Source organism: Patiria miniata, unplaced genomic scaffold (genome assembly GCF_015706575.1).
Source record: "Patiria miniata isolate m_02_andy unplaced genomic scaffold, ASM1570657v1 HiC_scaffold_1, whole genome shotgun sequence".
Lineage (NCBI taxonomy): Eukaryota > Metazoa > Echinodermata > Asteroidea > Valvatida > Asterinidae > Patiria > Patiria miniata.
Genome location: NW_024037047.1, coordinates 26343304 through 26367783, shown reverse-complemented (window position 1 = coordinate 26367783; position 24480 = coordinate 26343304). Strand labels below are relative to the sequence as shown.

The 24480-nt window shown below is 41.7% G+C and overlaps 2 protein-coding genes across 6 annotated transcripts; one reads left to right on the top strand and one right to left on the bottom strand.

The window, feature by feature from the left end:
- Window positions 1-437: 437 nt before the first annotated feature.
- On the bottom strand, window positions 438-17601 carry LOC119726914 (uncharacterized oxidoreductase YjmC-like). 3 transcript variants are annotated; one of them, XR_005270863.1, is made up of 12 exons: window positions 17365-17601; window positions 16213-16367; window positions 15269-15457; window positions 13518-13633; window positions 11941-12039; window positions 9593-9658; window positions 8992-9072; window positions 8305-8412; window positions 4822-4917; window positions 3499-3609; window positions 1964-2839; window positions 438-1373 (listed from the first exon to the last, which is right to left on the bottom strand). XR_005270863.1 is itself a non-coding variant. In XM_038198768.1 (11 exons), the coding sequence occupies exons 1-11, from the start codon at window positions 17472-17474 to the stop codon at window positions 2789-2791; spliced, it is 1182 nt and encodes a 393-aa protein (XP_038054696.1). In that variant the 5' UTR covers window positions 17475-17601; the 3' UTR covers window positions 438-2788. The 3 variants fall into 3 exon arrangements, 2 of the variants coding, with proteins under 2 accessions (XP_038054696.1, XP_038054703.1); XM_038198768.1 differs by having other exon boundaries at window positions 438-2839; XM_038198775.1 differs by lacking the exon at window positions 17365-17601 and adding an exon at window positions 17107-17125 and having other exon boundaries at window positions 438-2839.
- A 1054-nt stretch (window positions 17602-18655) lies between these two features.
- Window positions 18656-21683, top strand: LOC119726894 (gastrula zinc finger protein XlCGF7.1-like). Of its 3 annotated transcripts, none has more exons than XM_038198760.1 (2): window positions 18656-18734; window positions 20290-21683. In XM_038198760.1, exon 2 carries the CDS (start codon window positions 20440-20442, stop codon window positions 21367-21369), a length of 930 nt encoding a protein of 309 aa, XP_038054688.1. In that variant the 5' UTR covers window positions 18656-18734; window positions 20290-20439; the 3' UTR covers window positions 21370-21683. The 3 variants fall into 3 exon arrangements, with proteins under 3 accessions (XP_038054688.1, XP_038054683.1, XP_038054675.1); XM_038198755.1 differs by having other exon boundaries at window positions 18696-18795; XM_038198747.1 differs by having other exon boundaries at window positions 18696-18850.
- Window positions 21684-24480: the final 2797 nt, after the last annotated feature.

Sequence of the window (24480 nt, the reverse complement as noted above, 5' to 3'; positions counted from 1 at the left end):
CGTACGAGTTGTCTTGCGTACGAGTTTGCTGGCGTACGAGTTGTCTCGCGTACGAGTTGACCAATCCGCGTACGAGTCGTCTCGCGTACGAGTTGGTTCGCGTACGAGTTGACCTGTTTCCGATCCAGTAAGCCCCTCCCACCGCACGTGGGGTGCTCCTCTCCAATGCCACGCTGCATTTTCCTGCCGCGCGCATTATACGCGCGTGCAGGCATGTCGGACCATATGTGTCGGACTTTTGTGCACGCACGTCGGACATAAATCACGGCTGTGATTGGTCAGAATACCATGGGGCGGTGCTTACTGGATCGGTCCATTACAGTCGAACACCTTCATAACCAAGTCCGACTTTACAAATTACCTCGTTATAACAGGTACCTTGTATCAACAGTAATGAAAAACGATGGAAAACATAGAAAAACAAAGACTTTGGAATGTTGCTTGTTAGAAGCAGGATATTGTATTAACAGCGCTCTTATTCTTATCAGGGTTCGACTGCATTAGTCATTGAAATGTTCCACATAAATAAATGCACTGACAATGTAATCAGAGGAATGTATGATGAAAAATGTCAGCATTTTTTTTTTTTTAATAGATTTGATGGTTTTTCCATGCAAATCCAAACTATTTTTATCAAGAATTTATAGATTCAAACAAACAAATCAAACTGTTAATTACTGCAGCTGTCAAAACAAATACAAATCTGACTGTACTGTAGAATATGATACAATTTAGCTGGTTTTTTTTTTTTAAATCGGCATACACTATGCCAATAAAATAGTTGCTATTTTTTATTTAATCGAAACATAAAATCAAAATGCATCTCAAAAAAATAATCATTTTCAGGCAAGATAAATTTTCTCACATGATAACACTATACTCGTGTATCTTGGAAAAGTGCCCCCCCCCCCCAACACCAGTGTTCTGATATAAAAGCCATATTAAATACCTACATTAAAGAGGAAAGTTGTGAAACAGAACAGCCAAAATTCAATGAGATAGTTGTGCACTCGATATGCCTTTAAAAGACCCAAAACCGCAGCAACTTGCAGTTCTACTTATTATAGTAAGACATAGGCCTAGAGAACATTTTATTTCTAACTAATTCTGCTGTATCATGTATGGTTCGCCATCATGTATACCATGGTAAAACAAAACGTTCATTTCTAGGTCACTAAAATAATACAGATATGAACACTGATGTAAATGAATACTGATTGCATAGATCAATGATTTATATAAATCTAATATATAGTACTGTAGTACCTTGAACACCAGTTTAGTTTGTTATTAACTCAAAAAGAAAACTACTATTACATTTACATTGTACATCTAAAAGTGAAGAATCTCCAACTTTTTAAAAACCCACATTTCTTTTTTAAATGATTAAAATCCACGATTCATTATAAATTTAAAAAAACAATCAAATGACAGCAAATTTGCTTAAACATGTCCGATTTTCATACGAGTTGGTTTTTCGTACAACACCGGCCCGTGATTGAACCACATCAACGTGCGTATGTGGAGTTGACATACCGAACTGGCTTATTCGTTAGTCACATTTAGCCTGTTTTTCTGGGGGCCAGTCACAATGCTTAAATTGCACTTCAATCAATGGCTGCTTACCGATTAATAAGCCTGGTGCACACCTTCTCGATTTTACCAGTTTCCCGGATCAACCCATCACCTGATATTTTTTTTTTCACCGCTGCATTAAGACAGCAATGTTATCCGCTTACATGCCTGATTCCTTCCTTTAATCGGTTACATGGTGATCGGTCAGATGACGACCAGTCACATGATGACAACCATGTGACTTTCTTTGTGAATCTGATTGGTTAACATATTGCTGCGGCGGGTGAAATCGTATCCGGTGAATTCGGATGCAAAAAAACATCAACATGTTTGATTTCATCCGGTCGCCTGGTATACGGTCAGATCGGTCCAAATTTTCAGCGCACACCTCTGTGCGATATGCCAATGATCTGGTGAGCCGGCAAAATCGGAAAGGTGTGTGTGGCAGTCTTAACAAATCAAAGAGAGCGTTTAGGCCTACATGGCTTTAAAGCTCTGCGGACCAGCACTGGACACAACAGCTGTAGGGACCGTTGTAAATGGTGCGGGTACGGGATACGTATGCAGCTCAGAAAAAAAAAATATCTAAGTACATCACCATTTTGGATGGTTATTTCATCTGTTACGCCATGGCCAATGTGAATTTCACATCGAAATGTTACGAAGGAATATGTGGGTTTCAGGCATGAAAATGAATTTCAATGAAAAAAAACACAGGAAACTTGTGCAAAAACAGAAAAAAAAAGATGTGAAATAAAGAAAAAAAGCCCCAAAACAGGCTCAAAATTTAAAAAACAGAAACAGAAATTAGGGCAACAAAACCCCAGAAATTCCTGTTTAACCCTAACTCCGGTCCCCAGCCTAATTTACTAAGAACCATACCCATTCTGGCAAATATCAACACCCACATGGGAAATTGTACACACACACTGTTGGTATGCCAACCTCAGTGTAAAAGACCATCAGTTTAGGGGTACTGTAGGGCCTACGCATCTCAACAGATTTAAACAAAACCTGCTGTTGAACTTTGATGGGTTGAGTTCGGTTAGGGTTAAACTGGAAGATTCTCATGCGTGGGGGTTGGTGAAACCACACAAAATGGTGATATACATGTACATGTAACAAGCCAGTTTTTCCAAGCCGCATACGCATCTCACACATACATCCAATTAATGGTCCCCATTATGTTGAGGAGGCAGGGGTTTCTCTCAGATTACGCCTTGGGTTTCATGGGCTCAATTGTTAGATCCTTTGCCAACTTGTCCTGTGGAGGAATGACAACAAAAACGTCAGTTTGACTATCAGGTGAGACTTCATTCTGTAGGATCAGTGTTGCAGCCCATTCCCTATCCTGAATCCAAAGTATACAGAGAGAATAAGCTAGGTGCAGATAGATCTGTTACGGCAGTTTGAATGAGCTGCAGACACATATGTGATGCGATCAAGCTACATGAGTTGTTTGTCGGGAATTTTCATTTGGAGATATACAGGCCAAAATAGGACCACTTCATCACATCCGTGACATCACATCTCTTGGTGTTCCGACTTCCATAATTTTTTAACTAAAGATGGTATCAGCATACGGTTTTCACATGAGTAATGCTGAGATTGTGTTCTTTTCAAATCTGTAATAAAAAAAATTGACCACGGTCGCATCACATATCCTGACATACAATGGCATGTGCAACAAAAAGCATATATACCAAAAGAGCTCAGACTCGGAACTTGAGTCCGTGTCCTTTCCCAACCAGCCTGCCCTTTTGTCTAAATATTTTCAAAACAAACCAAGAGCATAACTGTACCGGATTTTGTTCAGTAAACTTGTCCCACTCGGGAAAAAGACTGGACGATGACACTGGTTCAGTTAAACGTATATGGGCTATATAGCCGATTACAGCTATAGCCTTATATAAGGCTACTCACCATCAACTGAATAAGATTGCGGTGGTAAGTGACTCCACCTTCCTCATCTACTTTTTTCATGTGCTGCCTCTCTGGGTCTCCGGCTACGAGCACCTCTGTCTCACCTTCTGCCTAAATGGAGTCCAAAACAAAAGAAACATTTATAGCCTGCATACCTCATGCTAGTCTATGTAATAGACCCTGGCGCATTACTGGACCGAGCCCAGTCTAATGTGGCCTTCTTAGATGTAGGTAGCTCTCCAGCAATTCGTCACCGACACCACGAAGTAACACTCTACCGTGTTAAACCACATTTTTTTCGATTTTCAGTTTTTTGGATTTTTAAACATTATTCATCAAGGCCTACCATTGCACGAAGTTTCAAAGCTTCAAGAGCTTTACTTTAATAATTACGCTAAGTATCCATGGCAACTTTTGCGCAAAAGTGACAATTTTCGTTTTCATGAAGTAACACTCAAGTTCCATTTTCCATTGCAATGCATGGCGCGCACTCTGCTCATAAGTGAGCAAAACCGTTTTCACGAAGTAACACTCTTCTTGTAACAAGTTGTATGAGCGCGCGCGCGCTGACCTGAAGTTGCACTCTTCTCGTGTTAAATACATTGAAGAGTGTTACTTCGTGAAAACGAAAATTTACAGTTTCGCAGCTTTTTCGGTTTCACGAACTAACGCTCATCTTTTTTCTCTTATTTCTTGTTTATTTAATACACAAACGAGTGATAAACAGCAGATTTAATAAATTCAATTCATCAAGTGTCCACAACGAGAAACCCAACTGAAAATACTCTGTCGTTTTGACGCAAAGTGTTGTTTTAGAAGGCGTTCAACTTTAGTTGCCGTTTTCTCCGATTGCTAGTTTTTACTGGTATGTAGATGGGTGTTACTTCGTGGTGTCGGTGACGAATTAACTGGTTCGTCACTCAAATTCTGATGGGAGGCAGGTGGCTCTGGACAACGACATACATACATTGGGTATAGCCTGACTGTATGATCAAGCATGGAGCTATGAAAAAGGCTCCATGGTATGATCGAGGACAAACCATGCACTCTCGCAGTATGTGCGAACATATTTATGGCCGTTAACTGATTGAGAAGCCATCACAGTAGGGTGCTCATTGGCGAAAGCTACATTAGACTGGGCTCGGTCCAGTAATGGAAGCCAGCCATGGTATATATGTAAGCAGTACGGCGATTAATTATGCAACTAGACTGAGTATGACATCAAGAAACTGACCAATCGACAGGCGCTTTTTATTATTATGAAATTGGGTCCTGTACTGTTCAGTTGCAGAGTGATGTGCAAGTACGTAGCAGTGGACTTACTGGTTCGGCGGTTCTGCATTCCTTCATCAACGTTGACATGCGGCCTGGGAAACCAGGAGCAAAGGCTTCTGGGTTGATAGCGATGAAACACTGGCCCTGTGTAACGTAGAATATTAAACGCAATATTAGGATCTACAATGCAGGGTGCGAAATACCCATGGACCACTCGACCTTAGTCCAGTGATTAAACCCTGCTGTCAGATCTACATGTCTGGTAAAACACTGACCTCATGAAATGCAAAAACATATCAAAGGGAACATTAAAATCTCAAATGCAGGGTGCACAATACCCGTGGACAACTTGAACACATTTGTTACACCTTTCCAAATCCTCCAAAATCTTCTCTGCATAAGTGGAGGATTACGAAGGATTGAGGCTGGATATGGCAATATTGTGTCAGTTGATTTTGGAGGATGCATCGTGTCAACGTCTTTAATAGGTTGTACCTTGTGTTGTTTATGCTTAGACATATGCATAAATTTATGCCCAGATGATTATACTTAAATCTTCCTCACTGCTACTGAACATCATCGGCACTATTTTTTTTCTTCTTTTTTTACGATTATTGGGCACAGTTGACCAGGATATAGCACACTAATAAAGTCTTTCGAATTATTTCCAGTGGGATGGGATCCCTTGGTAGAAGATATGAAAGTAAATTACACTTTTGAGAGAAAAATCTCAGAATGATATTCTGGGGAAAACCCACAGAATCAGACAGGGACTAATGAAAACCCATCCACGTATTGCCCAGGCGGGATTCCAACCTGGGTCACAGCGGTGAAAGGCGAGGAAAGTACCGATAGACCAACATGCGTTTGAGGATTTTGCAGGATTGAGGCAGCGGTCGTCCCTCCAATGAATAAACTCAAGAAATAACGGAAGATTTTGGAGGATTGATCAGGCTGTTATACAATGTTTACATCGGGGCTGTTGAAGAATTTTAAGGATCGAGGATGCATCCTAACAAAAAGGCCTACATGTAGGGGTTAGGATTAATATGTGATGCGATCAAGCTAAACGAGTCGTTTGTCAACCCTGGCAAATTTGTGTTTTTATTACAGATTTGGAAAGAGCACAATCTCAGCATTACTGCTGTGAAAACCCCATGCTGGTACCATCTTTAGTTCAAAAATTATGGAAGTCGGAACACCAAGAGATGTGATGAAGTGATGTGTGTGGTCCTATTTTGGCCTGAATCTCCAAATGAAAATTCCCGACAAAAGACTCATTTAGCCTGATCGTATCACATATAATGATTTGATGTGTGCTAACTATGGCTCTATAACTAAACCATTGGTCAGGTAGTTCTTCACAATGACCATGCATAATAGTTAACTCTTTCAGTGCCAAACTCGTACATGTACGAGGTATATTTGTTAGTATGAATGCGCCAACCTCGTACATGTACGAGGTAATGTTCGTGATTAAAATCGCCAAACCTCGTACATGTACGAGGTAGAGTAAACATGTTATCAAAAGGGGGCACTCTTGCTCTTTCTAATGGTACCATTTTCATGCATGTACGACCTGTATTTATTTTTTTATTCAAGTTCTTGCGAGAGGGCGCAGCACTAAAACTCGTATTTTCTGCAAAAAGTGTGGAATTCCCCTGTGTGCAGGACAGTGTTTCAGGGTGTATCACCATGTATGTGGCTACTATTGACTTTCCAATATACCAAGGATATACCAGAGAGCAACAACAATAAATGTAGTGAGTAAAACTTATTTACTTTTTTTTTACAGAATTTTGAACAACTAACAAAAACGCTCGAAGTTGGGCACTTTAGGTTAAACTTTTCAAATTTCGCAGGCACTAAAAGGGCTAACTCTAAAAAGAATGCCAAGTGCTCCATTTGAAGTCTCATTTGACTAATGGGTTCTAATTATCATCTTTGTAATATACAAAGCATTTTTGTTTTCCAATTTACCGCAACAGTGAATCAGAATCTTCTTGTAAATTAATTCAGCTCCACCTTTTCTGACAGCGCATGTCATTTAAAAATTCATCTGGTCTTGAATTATTTTTTAATTACTCGCCTGCAGACTACATCAACCGGAAATTGAGCTCTGCAGCCGTATTTCGCCAGGCATACAACACAAGATTAAATATCATTAAACTTTAGAATGCAATTACCATTTACTGCCAATTCAAACTACTGTCGGTTTTCCGTTTGGATCATCATCAGCCTCAAATTTATGATGGCAAGAGTATTATAATCCAACTATAAGTACCGGTAGTCCAATTTTGCCTATTCATTATTATTCATGAAATCATCAGATGATATTTAGAGAATCAACAGCTGGCTAATTTGAATATTTAAGATTAACAAAGTAATGTCATCCATCTGCCGACTTCCAAAGTATTCAGAATATCTTTTCTTGCTAATACTGCTATCTGGATGAACTACACGCACAAGTACCCATGCACGGTCTGGAGAATATACACTGTACTCTGCACAGGGGTGTGAGTGACCACTGATAAAAATAGCTGAAAACAGCTGAAAAAGGTGTAAAAAAGCTGAACTTTGGAAATCTCCTATACTTTTTTTACACAGCAAGTGAAGGAAAAAAGCTGAAATCCACAACAAAAAAGCTGAAATCAGCTTTAAAGCTGAGATTTCACACCCCTGACTGCAGCGCTATACATATGTACTGACAGTCTCTACCTGATGTTTTTTACCATGTTATTGGGGGCGTGAAGCCTGCATATAGATATGAATGTGACTCATGATCAGAGGGTCATCAGGGGTTCGAATCCAGCTTGCTTGCCATGTGTTGTGTCCTCAGGCAAGCTACTTGACCCTCACTTACGGTACCTCTCTCAAACCCAGGGTATGAATGGGTACTGGAATTATATTCCTGTGATGGACTGACATCCTTTCAGGATGGGTAGTGGGGGGGGGGGGAGAGATAGAAATATTCTCAGCCGTTTCTACCACTGAAACCATTGATAATGGGCCTTATTCACAAGTCGGCCATATTGAATGGAAAGTTAGGTAAAATCTTTAAAAAAAATTAACTTAAGAAGAGAAATGAAAGCAATTATATTTATAATCAATTCCAGTCTGCCACAACAAATAATTTTAAATTTGTAATTAAACATTCCATAATTGTTCAAGCCATATTTAAAAAATAATGACAGTAAAATAAGACTGCAGTGTGCCTGCATAAATAGTCTGGCGCCATCCAATTCAACAGTTAACAATTAATGAAATACATGCAGGGAACTTGACAACAATGGCCAACTCGTGAATGAGGCCCATTTACCAGCCTGATAGGCCATATCGGCTATAGACCGCTTGCAGATGCGTTCGATAATCGACGCGCGAAGGCGCGCGACGCCATGTTGTGGGACAGGCGTATATCTATCCATGCACATTTTGTCCCATAACATGGCATCGTGCACCTTCGCGCGTCAATTATCGATCGCGTCTGCAAGCGGTCTATAGTCACAGACTTTCTGTTTGAACTTCACTTACTAAATTAGCTTCCTCCTCTTTCTTGGTCCAATGCCTGACGAACGGTCCAAACGCTGAGCCAGCAAGGATTCCACACAGTATCTCCACTCCCATGCTCAGACCATAGCCCTACGAAGAGGGCAAATCAAATCCGATTTCATTCAATACAATACAATACAATCCTGGTTTATCTTTTGTAACATGGTCTCGGAGGGGCCAGCCTATAGCTCTTTTGGTGTCTGATTGTCTGACTGACTAGCTCACTGACTAGCTCACTGACTGTCACAGGTGCGTTCAATTTGCTTAAGTTACACAGTGGCCCAAGAGTCTGAAATGCGGCCCATTGTCTATGACTGTACAGGGTGTGTAAAAAAAAAACTAAACCCAAATGTCGGGACTGTTGTTTTAGTGAAGTTCTGCATGTAGCAATTTTAAAATCTAGGATATGAAAGCACAATTCATAAGCTTTCTTTTAGTACAAGAATCATTCAAATCACTCGTGTACTTTTCAAGTTACGGCATTTTAAACAAATCCCCGTTTTAAGGTTCTCTCCACGGATCACAAAAAAGTTCAGTGTTCTTTCAGTAAAAAACGACGCACACCTTTGTTTTGTGATCCGTGGACAGAACTTTAAAACAGTGGCTGTGTATAAAATTCCATTAGTTGAGAAATTAGCTGATTAGGAAGAACACAATTTCAAATTTTACCTTGTAACCTCCTAAGACTTCTGGGCCACCGAGCGCCATCAAACCCCCACCTTGCAGTACCTCTGATGGATTTTGTGTCAACTACAAAGAAAATTCAGAGTTGAACAAATACATGTAATCACGGATCGCATGTGTAGCATTTTTTTGCGGTCGATCCCTTTTGTGTTCTTAAAAAAAATTCAGTCAAATTGTGTCCAGTGTGACCTCAAATGACCCCTAGATGACCTTTGACCTCCAATTTCAGAAGAGTTGTGATGAACCCCCGCCCATGCATGGATCACTCCATCCAAGTGACGTTAAATCCCATCAAATTTCTGTTAAACCCATTAACCATGGTCACTTATAGCTGAATAAATTTCCAGGGGGGGGGGCCATTTGGTAATATCATTATTAAGCTCATTAATATGGAAATTTGTGTTAGAATAAAAACCCAAATGGCCCTGACCTTCCTTAGAAAATGCAAGATTGAAAATGAAGGGCAAAAGTGTTTTAAAATGCTTTTTTTAAGGATGTACTGATAATTGCAGAGTTTATCTGCATGCTCCCTTTCATTTCAGAGTAAAATATGACAAGAAATGTTTGGAACTGGTTCGAATCCTACCTGGCCATTTGAATCAGTTCCCCAGCCACTGGGTATGGGTATTTCTTTCATATTATTCAGCTCAATCTGTATCAGACACAAAAACAACAAGTGTTAACCATTAGCAGCACTAGTATTACATTGCACAGCACTACACTGTATGAGTATTAGGCAGGGGACATTTGGGTTAAAGCTATAGTCCATTATTTGCAGCAGTCCGAAAAGTAACTAATTATTGTTGAAAAACATACTTAGTTGAAAGATAGCTAAGTGGACTAAACTCCCTGTGAAATTATTCTTTCTGGCAAGCTGTCATTTTGAAGTAATCAACAAAAGAACGCCTTTCCAACGGTGCGTTTTAAGATGCACCGTAGGAAAATTTACATTAGTAGTTCGTTTTGTTATTCGGTGAAGCGCACAAGCATTGGCACGACGCACACCCGCGCGGTTGCTATAATTCATTGGATCAGTGCGTGACATCGCGCATAGCTGCAATCGGCTCAGTGAGAACGTGTCTCGGATGCTGAATTCAGGCCCAATTCAAAACATGATTCAGCAACTTTTGATTTGAAATTGAGATCATAAAATGCTGTTTTTCTCGGAATATACAGCTGAAGCTGAGCTGAAACTTCATCAGGTTAGTTGTTCAGTATCCTTCATTAGATTTTGAACACTTTTGTTGCTTCAAACGAACAAAATGCACAAATTACAAATGATGGACTATATCTTTAAAATCAAACTCTCAGAATTCTTTCGAGAGACTTTGTGTTTGAAGCACAAAGCTATAATTACAGTGCCAACTCGCTGTACAAATGAAGCCTACTGGGCGCATCCATGTTTGTGGACAAACCTATGGAAAACTCAAAATTTAGTACAGCTTTAGTATGTCTCTTTGCATATCTGCATCCAGTGCATTATCAAAGCTGATACACCTATGAAACCAAATGCATATTGAGTAAACGAGCATTTCATTTGTTCTGCGCAAACTTACACCAATTAACGCAATTGCGTGCATGTACATGTAGGCGCTACAGACGATTTTTGCTACATGTACGACCTTTTTTAACTGTCATACTCACAGAAAATGCGCTGACGTTGTCCGCGTATGTTGTACATGTACTTGCGTGTTGCATTTAGAGTACATTATCCGAAACCTATTGCGTGTGATTTTATTATGTTCCACAATCCAACACATGAATTCAAAATGTCTGCGCCCAGGACAGCTTCAAAGTACTTCCACGTGGGGGAATGAGGAGCTAGCGCTCTAGTAATTTACCATAGCTCAATGGTTTGAAGTCAGTTGTGTTACATAGGCCTACGTGTCCCTGGGCAAGACACTTCGTCATCACATACAGGGTGAGTAAAAAAAAAAACGAAACCCAAATGTCGGGACCATTGTTTTAGTCAAGTTCTGAATGTAGCACTTTCAAAATCTAGGATATGCACGCCCAATTCATAAGCATTCTTTCAGTACAAGAATCATTCCAATCACTCATGTACTTTTCAGGTTACGGTGTTTTAAACACAACTACCGTTTTAAAGTACCTGTACTGTCCAAGGATTACAAAAAAGGTGTGCGTTCTTTCAGCAAAACGAAAACAAATTTCACACACATCCCTATGTGAATCTTTTTCGTTTTGCTGAAAGAACACTGAACTTTTTTGTGATCCGTGGACAGAACCTTAAAACGGCATTTGTGTAAAAACTCCGTAACTTGAAAAGTACATGAGTAACTTGAAAAGTACATGAGTGATTTGAATGATTTTTGTACTAGAAGAAAGGTCATGAATTGGGCTTTTATATCCTACATTTTGAAAGTGCTACATGCAGAACTTCACTAAAACAATGTTCCCGACACTTGGGTTTCGGTTTTTTTACTCACCCTGTACATGTATACTTTGCTCCTTTTATGAATAAAAGGCCAACTAGATTTTGTTTCTTTGAATTTGAATTTTCTAAAAGCCCACAAGAATGTTCTGTACCCCGATGAGCATGGGTAATAATAATGTAGCGTTCTGATGACATAATGGTTACATGTGCAATTCATCAACATACGCGTACTTTGTTAAAGGCCTGGTTGCTAGTAATGGCGGAGCCGAAGGCGGGAGCTGTCTAGTGCGATTATTGCATTGCATGTAAGCCCTTTATAGTTATGATATACTTACTGCAAAACACTCATGCTTCTCATATGCATTGATTGCCGCACGCAAATTTTATCTAGCACGCTCTGATCTTGTGTGACTTTTTAACGGCGCAGAAAGCAGAACAGCTGTCGGTTTCGAATATCTGAGTATTATGTCAAACGCAGTTTCGAGTAATCGGATACTATATTATTCGAAAACGGACAGCCCTAAAGAGTACTAGTGTACCTTTCCAAGGGCCACTGTGGATGTCGCCATGTCGAGAACAAAACTGTCCCCTTTTTCTGCTGGTGCTGCTAAAGACAAAGGATTCGTTCCCAAAACAGGCTAAAAAGAGAACCCGAAATGGAATACAATTTGAAACAAAATTATAGCAATATTAATGTGTCAAACATATAAATATAGCACAAATTTTACCTTTCCAAATGCCACGGTAGATGTTGCCATGTCAAGAACAAAACTATCCCCTTTTTTTAGGCTGGTGCTGCTAAAGACACAGGATTTGTTCCCAAAACAGGCTAAAGAGAGTTGAAAATGGATGGCAATCGCAAAGGATATGTAAAAGCATGATTGTTATGCCATGTTTTGTGGAAATTATCTACAGCACTTGCATGTTGCATTATGACAATAATGGGTGATGGGGTCATGATGGTGGTGATGATAGTGGTGATGATGATCACAATCATTGCAATGATGGTGGTGATGATCAAAGGGATTGTGGTGATCGATAGCATACAGTGAATGAGATGATGGTGGTGATATGACAGTGATTGAGGTGATGATCAAACAGATTGTGAAGATGATGATGATGATCGCAATTAATGGCTGTGGTCAAGTACACAGTGAATGCATTGATGGTGGTGATATGACAATGTTTGTGGTAATGGTGATGGCCAAGGGCGTCAATCGCTTTTCAAAAGTGGGAGGGGGGGGGAACAAACGATATGATATCCCGTCGATTGACGCCCATCACATGGTGATGGCCATGATTGAGGTGATGGTGCTGATGATCACGATGATTGTGTTGATGGTAGTGGTGATCTAAGTGATTGCCATGATGATGATGATCGGAAAGACTGTGGTGAAGTACACAGTGAATGCATTGATGGTGGTGATATGACAATGTTTGTGGTAATGGTAATGGTGACTACAATGACTGTGGTGATGGTGATGGCTATGATTGAGGTGATGGTGCTGATGATCACAATGATTGTGTTGATGGTAGTGGCGATCTAAGTGATTGTCATGATGATGATGATTGCAATGATTGTGAAATGATGATGGTGAAGATTGTGCAGCTGGTTTTGACGATCGTAATGATTACAATATTAGTAGTAAAGATGGGGATGATTGTAGTGATGGTGATGGTGGCGATATTGACGGTGATCACAGCGATTGTGCTGATAGGGGAGGTCCACACAGGGATGTGCAATGTTTTGCGAATTCATGCTGCACGCTACATGTAAGTCAGCCCAATGATTTATATCATGTGTTTGGATACTGTAATATTTCATTGGTCGAAATTTTTCATTGGTTTTCAATTTTAATGGCATACATGGCAAGTAAAGAAAAAAAAGAGGAAATCAGCTGATCCGAGGAAAAGTTGCATGCCTGATGTTAGCAGCCGGCCATTGGTCATCGGACACTGTCGTCGAAGGCCTTGACCAAGGCTAATGAATGCAATGTTCATAAAAATCGACAGCAGCAGGAAATATAAGCACAAGAAGTCTCACAATCGGCACAGACACTCCACCACTCCCCCCCCCCCCCAAAAAAAATAACGATTACAAATTGACAGGACACACCTTTTTCGCTCTAGTAGGCACAACGAGGGGTGAAGTGTTTGTGAAGGACATGCCCAGCATGCCTGCTTCTGCACAACGCATGGTGTACCAGCCAGCAATTCCAAAATGGTTGGAACCTGAGGGGGGAAAAATATGAGAATAAGAATAACAATTGGTTTACAAAAGCAAACGACTGAATAATAGTGAATGGGAATAAAGTGGCTTGTCACGATATAGACCAATCCATCATTTCTATTGCAAAGGCCCCCTTGCACAGCCAAAGCATTTTGCTGGTTATTAGGCCCCCCTAAAAAATAGTCGGTCTCTGGTCAGACCAAAGTTCCGGAATTGATGCAGCAATGCGTTTTGGGGTGTTTTTTTATTTGGATTGTAGGCCTACAGAAAAGGAAAGGAAACCTGATTTCAAAATAATTGGAGCAAGAAAATATTGACTTACTTTTTTTAAATTTCCATCATGGAATATGAACTTGTACATGTAGACCCAAAAGTTGAGAGATGGTAGCCAGATATAGATTTTGTATTTTTTTCTGACTTGGATTTTTGCTTTTTGAGGAATAATGGGTATACTTCAAATGAGCAGCCAGAAAATGGAGTCTTACAATGTATCATGCACTCTCACGACAACAGTGAGTGGTAACTGGTAAGAGTGTGTGAATTCAATGCTGGAAAATCAGGTACAACTACAACTATGTACTCTTTCTCCAAAATATTATCCCAAATTAAAGAGAAGATTGGAGTCGAAAATGTCACTAATTTGGGGCACCTCATTTATTTCAAAAATAAAAAAAATCCTTCAGTTAACGCCCACAAGGGTTGGCTAATAAACTATACAATCAACGAAAATGGCTGGCCCTAATTGCATAAATTGGTACTTACTTTGCTTTATGTGCGTGACTCAAATGTCAACATTTTGGCTGGTCTCGATTCGAGACCAGCCAAAATATCGAGACCAAAGGGGACCGAGACCGGACCAAGACCGAGCCCACAGCTCCCGATTCCGAGTCCAAGACCGAGACCGGTCTCGAGACCTACAACACCGCACGTGGCCCCCTTCAATGGAGAAACCACTGTGCATGCTATTGTACAAAGCAACTGCCCTGTGACAGATTAGGCAAAGTAAAAAAAAAAACCAAGTTTCTCGTCCCCGCCCCGCCCGCTTCCTTTTTGGAGGCCGCCTGGATTTTTTTATTATTTTTTATTTTTGAAAAATGTAGTAGAAACACACCGAAAAAGTCTACAAATTCATCGGAAATAAATACCAATACCAATACAACTCTAAATGACACTGTAAATATGGTCAGTTCTCTTGTCCAACTTGTCTTTCATCTTTAAAAGTGTCTTTGAACAGTGGAACACCAACGGTTGCAGGAAATTTTGAAAAGGCGGTCATCTTGAAAAAAATAAAAAATAAAAAATAAAAAGCCCCGCTTCCTCCCTTTTTTCAAAAACCCCGGACGAGAAACTATTTTTTTTTTTTACTCGGCCTTTTCGGAACATTAGCCTACCTATCTAGAGCATTACTTCCACCGCCGAAGGTGGCTGTTGTGATAAACCTGATACAGGGATGTGAGTGACCACTGCTAAAAAAATAGCTGAAAACAGCTGAAAAAGGTGTAAAAAAACTGAACTTTGGAAATCTCCTATACTAAGTACACAACTAGTGAGGAAAGAAAAAAAGCTGCAATCCAAGACAAAAAAAGCTGAAATCAGCTTTTAAGCTGAGATTTCACACCCCTGCTGAAGAAACTCACCCTTGGCGACCACCATGCCAATCCCAGCCTCTTTAGCTTTCTTGATGGCCAGATCGGTGCAGAATCGACCAACCACCGGTCCCAGCACATTCTTCCCGTCCACCCAGGCCGTGCCGCCCATCTCCTTGAGTATCACCGGTTCCCCGTCCTTGGCATTGGTCCCACTCCTGATGTCCTCCACATACATCGCTAAGAATGATGATTGGAGTAAAGATACATACATGTAAGAGAATCTCAGTGGCAGATCCATGGGGGGGGGGGCAGAGGGGATGTCCCGCCCCGCCCTCCCCTCCCACTTCCCCCTGTAGTGACCAAACTTTTCTCAAAGACCATTTTTTACTTGTGAGAGGGCCCCCTCTCCTCTGTGGCAGTTAGCTCTCTGGATCCACCTTTGAATACGTGTACATGTGTAGTACATGTACCTACTGGGCAAAATACAACCACCCCATAATTTCGTCCATTTTTAATCCAGTTTTTAATCCTCTACCTCAAAATCACTGGATTTGTTTCCAAGGCCTATAACCAAAAAAATGGGTACTTGCGGTAACCCGACGGGATTTTGGGGACGCAATTGCTGGCTTTAGTTTTGTTGCCACATTAGGTCAAAAATATAAAACAAATTGTATTTTGACAATTAAAAAAGTTTCCCCATGCAAGTTTCTGTGTGCAATCAGTTCGGGCCTACTAGTTCAACAATGAAACATACTGATTTAACAAACTACATTCAAAGAACCCCAAAAGTTACACTTATTAACAAAAACAATCAGCACAATACCAATACACACACACAAAGTAATGTTGCCCTTCACTCAACATGCTCAAGGCCCAGTCTCCCACTGAAACAAGGCCCCCCTCCCCCCCCCCCCCCCCCCCCCCCCCCCTGGCCAGCCTCCCCTTCCCCTCGCCAGCCTTCCCCACCTTTGACGCCACCGATGATGACTTACAGAGTCTGTTCATGCCATGACTGAAGTGCCCCCTGTAGTCAGCGCACACCAGCAACGTAGCCAGGTCCTTGGCGTGGCTGGGCTTGGCCCCCACAGCCACCATGCAGCGCTCCACAAAAGACTCCGCCTCCGAGAGGGGAACCAGGACATTGTCACTGTAGGTTGAAACCACAAAATGATGTGTGAGTTCAATTTTCCCTCATCTCCGTAGCCCATGCACAGCTTGAGTGGCAGTACATGCATAGAGCTAGCTCTATCTGTCTATGGAGTATGGTACATGTACTATCTTACCCCTAATACACTAGTCTAGGGAAAGATTCCCATAACTGGCCATCACTAATTGTCACGCTGTGCACAAACTGTATTTCAACTTGTTTTCTCAGTAAGTAGGCCTATAGTTTCCCTGCTAAATTAGTTTTAGTTTTACTTCATTGGGCCAAAGGGCGGATCCAGAACACAATTTTTTGGGGGGCCCAAAAATTTTTTGGTCCCCCAAAAAAGTGGGTCTAAAAAATTACGGCGTGGGGTTCGGGGCCCGCTTAAGGGCCCCGAAATTTTTTTGGATTCTAGATGCTCTGTGGTGCGATCTGAGGCAATTTCTGACCACTTTAACCAATTTATTTTGAGGAAAAGATGGTGGTGTACTCATTGCCTGCCTTTATTGCGATGTCACATTAAAAAAAAAAAATTGGTTTCGTTTTTTTGGGGGGGGGGCATGGCCCCCTTTGCCCCCCCCCCCCCTGGATCCGCCCCTGATAGGGCCTATTGTCAAATGATTGTCACCTTCTGATCGGGCCTATGGTACTACTGTCCTACAACTGGTAGGTCACTGAAGGGAAAAATTAGTGATGGCCAGATATGGGAATCTTTCCTACAGACACAATTGCAGAATACCCCGCAACTCAATCTCAGAATGCACCTCGCTCGGCGCCGGCTACGGAGTACGCTTGATTGCCCTCAACAAACCCTTTCAGTGCAACCTGTACATGTACATTTGTACATCCTGTACGTAGGCCTACAAAAGTTACAAAGTCAGAAGTTGGAGATGAACTAGCCCAGGCATGCCAGGTGGACTCCTTTCCTCCCTACATGCCCTACGTTAGTCGTAATGCAATGAAGACTTCGTCCAACCTGGGCTAGAGATGAACTTACTCTTGTTTTGTTGCCATTGTGAACCTTCTCAATCTAAGACAATGGTTATAAAGAACGATACACTGCCGCCTAGCACTAGTAGTAGTACTCAAGTAGTAAAGATTAAACATGCCAATCGCCTCCGCCCCTCATGTATGTCATGCATGTCATGTGTGTTTGTACACACTAATTCTGTCATGTCCGTGGCTGTGTACGGCGGACGTGTGTGCACCTGCACTTCGTACTTGCAGGTGCCTCACATGTAACTACCACGCCGTGCAGTGGTGCATGCAGCGCGCGCACGCACAAATGGAAGGCAAGGCTAGGTAGGGGGTGACCGGTTTAGCCGATTTTCGGCTAACTTTAACAGAAATTTTGTTAGTAAACGAGTTTGACAGAAAATTTGACTCAGTTCGCCTCAGCAGAGAGAAAGTGTGGATGAATCGTCTTCGAACTATTCAACCACATGGTCTCAACATCCAACTTGGAAATGATTAATCCTTTTCTTCCTCCATTGTCTTCTGTTACAGATAATCCATCTGGTCTCCCTTGTTTGTGTTTACCCATCTTCCCCCTTCTTTCATCCCTTTGCACCTCAATACTGTTCCCCCCCCCCCACATCTTCCCTTCACTCTCACACTCTTTTGTCCGTTCCCACTCCCTGTGTCCTTTGATCCTTCCCCTTTCTGGTCCCTCCCCTGTTTACACAAGACCCCTTGTGGTTTGCCATCTCCCTTTGTTTCTTTGTTCTCTCATCCACCCTCCCCTGCATCTTTCCACACCTTTCACACCTAATCCTCCTTTTGTGTTTCTTCTTTCAGCCCTACATGTTTGTGTGCACCCCATGTTAATGTATGTACCTCTGTCATTTCTGTTTTAGCCTCTGAAGAAGAACTTGCTAAGTTCGCAACGTCAGGCCACATTAATTTAAGAATGGATTTTTGGCAGATTTCCGGCAGAATTCTACAAATATGGTTATTTGACAGAAAAATAGCAAATTTTAACAAAAAGTTTAGATTTGTTAAAAAAATCCTCAATCCTTTCAAACAAACCCTTGCATAATGGGACAGGTTGGCTGGTCTAGGTGTTGAGGTTCACTGGGAAACAGACTTGATCCTCGTGGCCGGATCTGCATTTTGCCCAAACTTTACTAATTTCACAGCATCTTTATGTGACTAGATTGTTTATTATGTCATTTGAATCTTATATTAAGGCAATACTACCAATCTGCATGTGATTTTAAGTGTTTATAGCAGATTTTTTGATAAATCTGACAGATATTTGATGTGCATTTAGCAGAATTTGGCTATGACATTACGGTCACCCTGGCAGTCGGGCTAATCACAACCATACAATGCCATATAACGTTTATGAATGAACGCTGTATGCAGGTATGATGTCTGTGCAATACTAGTGGTTGACTTTCACGGATTTTCAACCCAAAAAATATTCGTGAGTATCATTGAAGCCCTATTACTTCGTCTTTGACATGTTGAAATGCCAGTAGGTAAGCAAGTAAGCCAGTAACTTTGAAATTGTAACATTGTCATTGACAATACTTCCGTAGTTAGTTGGACCATCATGACCATGGAGGAATAAGAACGCTACCTTCGGCACCTTGCCAACTCGGCACTCACCAACTCGGCACCTGTACAAAAACCAACTCGGCACCTAGCCGACTCGGCACCTGACCAACTCGGCACCTCCCTCCCATATATGCAAAATTCGAAATGTTTCTCAGCTCAGTATTGATTTTACATTTACTGACATGACTGATTTTCATTGAGCTGTCTACTCTAGCATGTCAGTCTAGTGATGTATTTATAATGCCAATGGAACTAGCGATAATTCCTCCAATATTTTGAGTACCCAGTACGTGCTCCCCATTATTATATGGAAATTTGTTAAAAACCATTTTTGTAACGGACTCCAGTCTGTGACATTCTTGCACAGCACAGCCCATGCATCGCCACGGTGCACGGCCGGTGACGGTGCCGCGCCTGGCCGCACACACCCCCCCCCCCCCCCCAGCCATCGTCACCATGGTGCACAGCTTTTTAAATAACTTTAATTTGTATGCTGAAGGTGTTTTTTGTCCCTATTTTTTCAATATAAAACGTGTTTTGATGTTCCAATACATAATTTGTTTATGCTGCATATTGATTACCGTTGATAGTTGACGCCAGTTGACGCATTTTGGTAGGACCCCCAACGTCTGCTCTAAAAACTAATTTTTTCGAAAAATGTCTGCACATTTCAAGAGCTTTATGGATTTGTCGTGGATGAAATCACAAGGTGAGGTGAACATTGATGTGTTTAACTGGCAGATAACTGATGTAATAGTGCGGAATTCATTCCCAGTGAATTTCATGAACATGGCCTTGTGAACGTGTTGTTTCTCAGAAAATATGCTCAGTATGATTGAAATGTTAAATTGAAATGGAAGAGGAAATTCTAAACTTCATGTCGGTGAAAAAAATCCCTGTCATCGATGCCGAAACCGCAATACTGGTAATGGTAAAGCTGACCTTCAAGTCGGTAAGAAATCTTTCGAAAACGTCCCCCAAACCTTTGTATTTTTTTCTTGGCATTTCCGAAAGTTATTATTTCAAGAGTACATGTAGTTGAACCAGGCCCGTCGCCAAGGGAGGGGGGGGGGGGACCTGGTGGGGCCGTGCCCCCCTTGTGGCGAGCAATTGGCCCCAACGGCAAAAAGCCATACATATGTTTTTTTTAATTTTTATGGTAGTGGGTCCCCCCTAGTTGGTACTATGCCCCCTCCCCCCTCCTGACGCTCAGGGCTAATGACGGGCCTGAGTTGAACACTTATATCATTGCAAATCTTTCTCACAAAAAGGTTGAATTTGCAATTTTGTTGAAGAGCGAGGAGAGTACATGAACATGTTTAGTCATTCATTCAGTTTTCCAAATTTATCTTTAACACAGGCCACAGATGAAACCACATGTGCTCACAACGGAGGCCTGTCTGCAATCTGACGATTTTGAATCAGTTGGGGAGAGACTGCAGGAGGGTGGCATCCAGCCCTGGTGATGACGAGGCCGTCATTTTGTAAAGACGGATGATAGCAAAATGTGATGCACTTCAGAAAAATGGACACAAAGGAACCCGGGCTGAATTGTCACCAGAGAGTCAACAAGGAACCGTTCATTTGTGTTACCTGTGGTAAAGCCTTTACATGGCAAAGTGATCTCAGCAGACATAGGAGGGTTCACACTGGTGAGAAACCCTTTGTTTGTGGGACGTGTGGTAAAGCCTTTACTGCCAGAAGTAATCTACGCAAACACGACAGGGTGCACATTGGCGAGAAACCATGTGTTTGCGAGACTTGTGGTAGAGCTTTTTCCCTGCAAAGTAATCTGAACAAGCATAAAAAGGTGCACACTGGCGAGAAACCTTTCGTTTGTGAGACCTGCGGTAAAGCCTTTTCGAGGCGAAGTTATCTACGCGTTCATGACAGGATCCATACAGGAACAAAACCATTCGTTTGTGAGACCTGTAGTAAAGCCTTTTCTCAGCGATGTCATCTTGACGCACATATCAGGGTGCACACTGGCGAGAAACCATTTGTATGTGCAACCTGCGGCAAGGCGTTTTCTCAGCGAAGTGAACTACACACACATAGCAGGGTTCACACTGGCGAGAAACCATTCATTTGTGCGACCTGTGGTAAAGGCTTTTCTCATCGCGGTGATCTCCGTGTACATGACAGGGGGCACACTGGTGAGAAACCGTTTATTTGTGCGACCTGTGGTAAGGCCTTTTATCAGCGAAGAGATCTACACACACATAGCAGGGTCCACACTGGTGAGAAACCGTTTGTTTGTGAGCCATGCGGTAAAGCCTTTCCCAAACAAAGTTCCTTACGAAGACATGAAAAGATTCACTCCAGAGAGAAAGCCAGTGTTAAAAGCTCTTCTAACCAAGGATGTGTAATTGAGGTCAACAATAGTGAAGTTTTGTTTTCAGTACCTCTTGCAAACCCTTTGCGTAAAGAAGATCTCTGAACATACCAAGAAACTCAATGCAGCTAATTTGTGTGAGTTGGGTGGAGTCATATGTACGACCTAGTTTGGCAGACAGGTTGGCCTTCCAAATTGTGTTAAAGCCTTTATGTCACTAATAGTCTTAAAAGCATGACGGGGTGCACACCGATAAGAAACTATTTGCTTGTGGGACCTGTGGTAAAGCCTTTACGACACTAGGTTTTCTTCAACGACATGACAGGATTCACGCTGGTAAGAAACCATTTGCTTGTGAGACCTGTGGTAAAGCCTTCCCTTCACAGAGTAATCTACATGGCCATTAAATAAAGGACATGGATAAGAAACCATTCATTTGTGAAACTTGTGGAAAGGCCTATGCTCAGCAGACTTTACTACGCCGACATGGCAGGATGCACACTGGTGAGAAACCACTTGTTTGTTTGACCTGCGATAAAGCCTTTACTTGGCAAGCAAGTCTACAGCAACACATGAAGATTCACACTGGTGAGAAACCATTCGTTTGTGAGACTTGTGGTAAAGCTTTTATTCGACAAAGCACTCTAAACAGACATAACAGAGTGCACACAGGTGAGAAACAATTTGTTTGTACAACCTGTGGCAAAGCCTTTTCGAACCAAAGTTACCTGCGCATTCATGACCGAATTCACACCGGTAAGAAACCATTCGCTTGTGCAACCTGTGGTAAAGCCTTTACTGAACTAGGAAATCTTCGAAGACATGACAGGATTCACACTGCCGAGAAACCATTTGTTTGTGTGACCTGTGGTAAAGCCTTCAACACACAAAGTAATCTTCAACAACACAACATGATGCACACTGGTGAGAAACTATTCAATTGTGGGACCTGCGGTAAAGGCTATTGTCAACAAAGTAATCTACGTGCACATTATAACAGGGTGCACATCGGTGAGAAACCATTTAATTGTGCGACTTGTGGTAAGACCTTTTCTCAGCGAAGAGATCTACGTCTACATGTACACACTCATACGACGTAGCCGGGTGCATAGCATACTGATGTTTGTGCGCCCTATGGTAGAGCCTTCCCTAAACAAAGTTTGCTACAAAGACATGAAAAGATTCACTCCAGAGAGAAAGCCTGTGTAGAAAGCTCTTCTGACCAAAGATGTGTAATCAAGGTCAGCAATGGGGAAGGCGTTATGTTTGTGTACCTCTTGCAAAACCTTTCCCGAGATCCCTGAACACATACATGTCAACTCAACCCACCTCCTTACCTGCGTGAGTTGGGTGGAGTTATACATACATGTGCAACTAAGTTGGGCATACCAGTTTGCCTAAGTTCCATGTGTATAAATCACAGCAAGTTACACGTTTTAAAGATTCAAATATTTCAGTGGTGAGTTAGGAGTGTCTCAAAAGTTAAAATGTTCCTTGAGGAACACTGTGTATTCCAATTGGGAACGCGTTGTGTTCCCAGCATGTTTCGAACTGGGACAGGCCGTTCCCAAGTAACTGTGCACGCTCATAGACCAACATTCGGATCCCACTCAGTATCAACTGCCTGTTCCCAGTGGGAACAATGCATGTCCCTGTTCCCAACACATGTTCCAAATTGGAACGGGTGATGTTCCCCGATGGAACTTTCCAAGCATTCAGACCTTTGAGACATATAACAACAGAAAAGAGGTTTGTAAAGGATAACATGCTGTACTGAATGGCAAACTGTAGCCTGTGCACTTTGATCAGAGATGAACCTTCTAGGGATGACGGTCTGTGGGAAAAATGTCCCTGCATGCTCTAGCTGTTGAGGGTACATAACCAAAGTTGAAAATCATATGTACATATCCACAGTCATGAGGAAATCCTGAAATTAAAAGCTATCACGAAAGTCATCAAATTTTTTTATTGTACATGGAGTCATGGAAAGATCCTTAAAAAGGTACATAAGGCATGGGAACTTCAACATTCCACGAGTAAATAGTATACATGTAAATAATTATTTGTAAATTATGTGTGGTAGGCTTTCAGTTTGTACAGTATGTATTTCAGTTTTATATTGTAAATGTACAGTGTGTGATCTTTAAGTATTGTTGTTTCAATCTTATTGTTTCAATGTACCATTGTGATGCTTATGTGGTGCTTATAGATCAGCGGATCATACATGTAGATTTGTGGTGCTCATAGATCAAATAGATTTAGTGTTCATGTAGCTCAAACTGGGAGGTTGAAAGGGAGTTCTCAAATTTCCTCTTGACCAAGGCTCAAAAGATGTCAAAACGCTCTGGAAAGTGGTCTTGGAAAGCCCATATTTTGTCCTGGAAAGGTGGATGAAGTTCATTTTAAGATTTATTTGGGACCCCAGGCTGTGTTTGTGGATTCCAGATGCTCTGTGGTGCAATCTGAGGCGATGCCTGGTCACTTTCCCCTAGTCACTTTCCCCTGATTTTTTTGAACATAAGTCTTTAGAATTATAAGAAGAAATTTTGTTTTGTTTCAAATACATACTCCTGCTCTTGTAAAGTTTCTTCTGTTTTCAAATTTAGAACATGTATTTAATGTTTCAATTGTTCCAAGATCGATACCCTCTGATGTTTAACCATTTTTAACAGTTCCTAAATGTCTTATCAAAAGTTTAGATTTAGTGTTAAGTGCGAGAACAAATTGCATGAACATTTCATATACATGTAGCTATTCATTTAATTCAAGTTTGAAGTCAGCGTAATTCAACCAATCTAAAACTAAAACAGGGAGTACTTAGGCCTACATGTACATTGCACTCAGCCCTCTGCCCAATGGGCTTAGCAGTACCATTTAGGGACGAGGTTCCTGTACGCTACAGTTGCAAGCAGTGGATGACTGACAACTCCATGCAGTGAGAGTAGTAGACAAGATTTTCTTTTGTTTATGTTTGGCCGAGCGTACACAACCAGACTACTAAGTACTATGTATGGTTGTATTTTTTTTTTGTGACCCGATAAAAGTGGGGGGGGGCATGCCCCCCCCCCCTAGTGGAACAAGTGTGGGGGGGGGGGGGGGGGCAGTGGCCCCCCTGCCCCCCCCCCCCCCCCCTCCGGTTCCGCCGCCGGTGGCCCTAACACTTTGTGTACAGTATTGATATTTTTTAAGGGGACAAAGAACAAGAGAAAAGGGTCC

Bases quoted from the DNA above. Each gene is read 5' to 3' on its own strand.
- LOC119726914 (XM_038198768.1), bottom strand. From the start codon at position 17,474: ATGTTTAATCTTTACTACTTGAGTACTACTACTAGTGCTAGGCGGCAG. The intron at 15,458-16,212 runs GTAAGTCATCAT...CATCATTCTTAG, and splicing joins TCATGGCATGAACAGACTCT to CGATGTATGTGGAGGACATC. The intron at 8,413-8,991 runs GTAAAATTTGAA...CCCTCTTCGTAG, and splicing joins AAGTCTTAGGAGGTTACAAG to GGCTATGGTCTGAGCATGGG.
- LOC119726894 (XM_038198760.1), top strand. From the start codon at position 20,440: ATGCACTTCAGAAAAATGGACACAAAGGAACCCGGGCTGAATTGTCAC.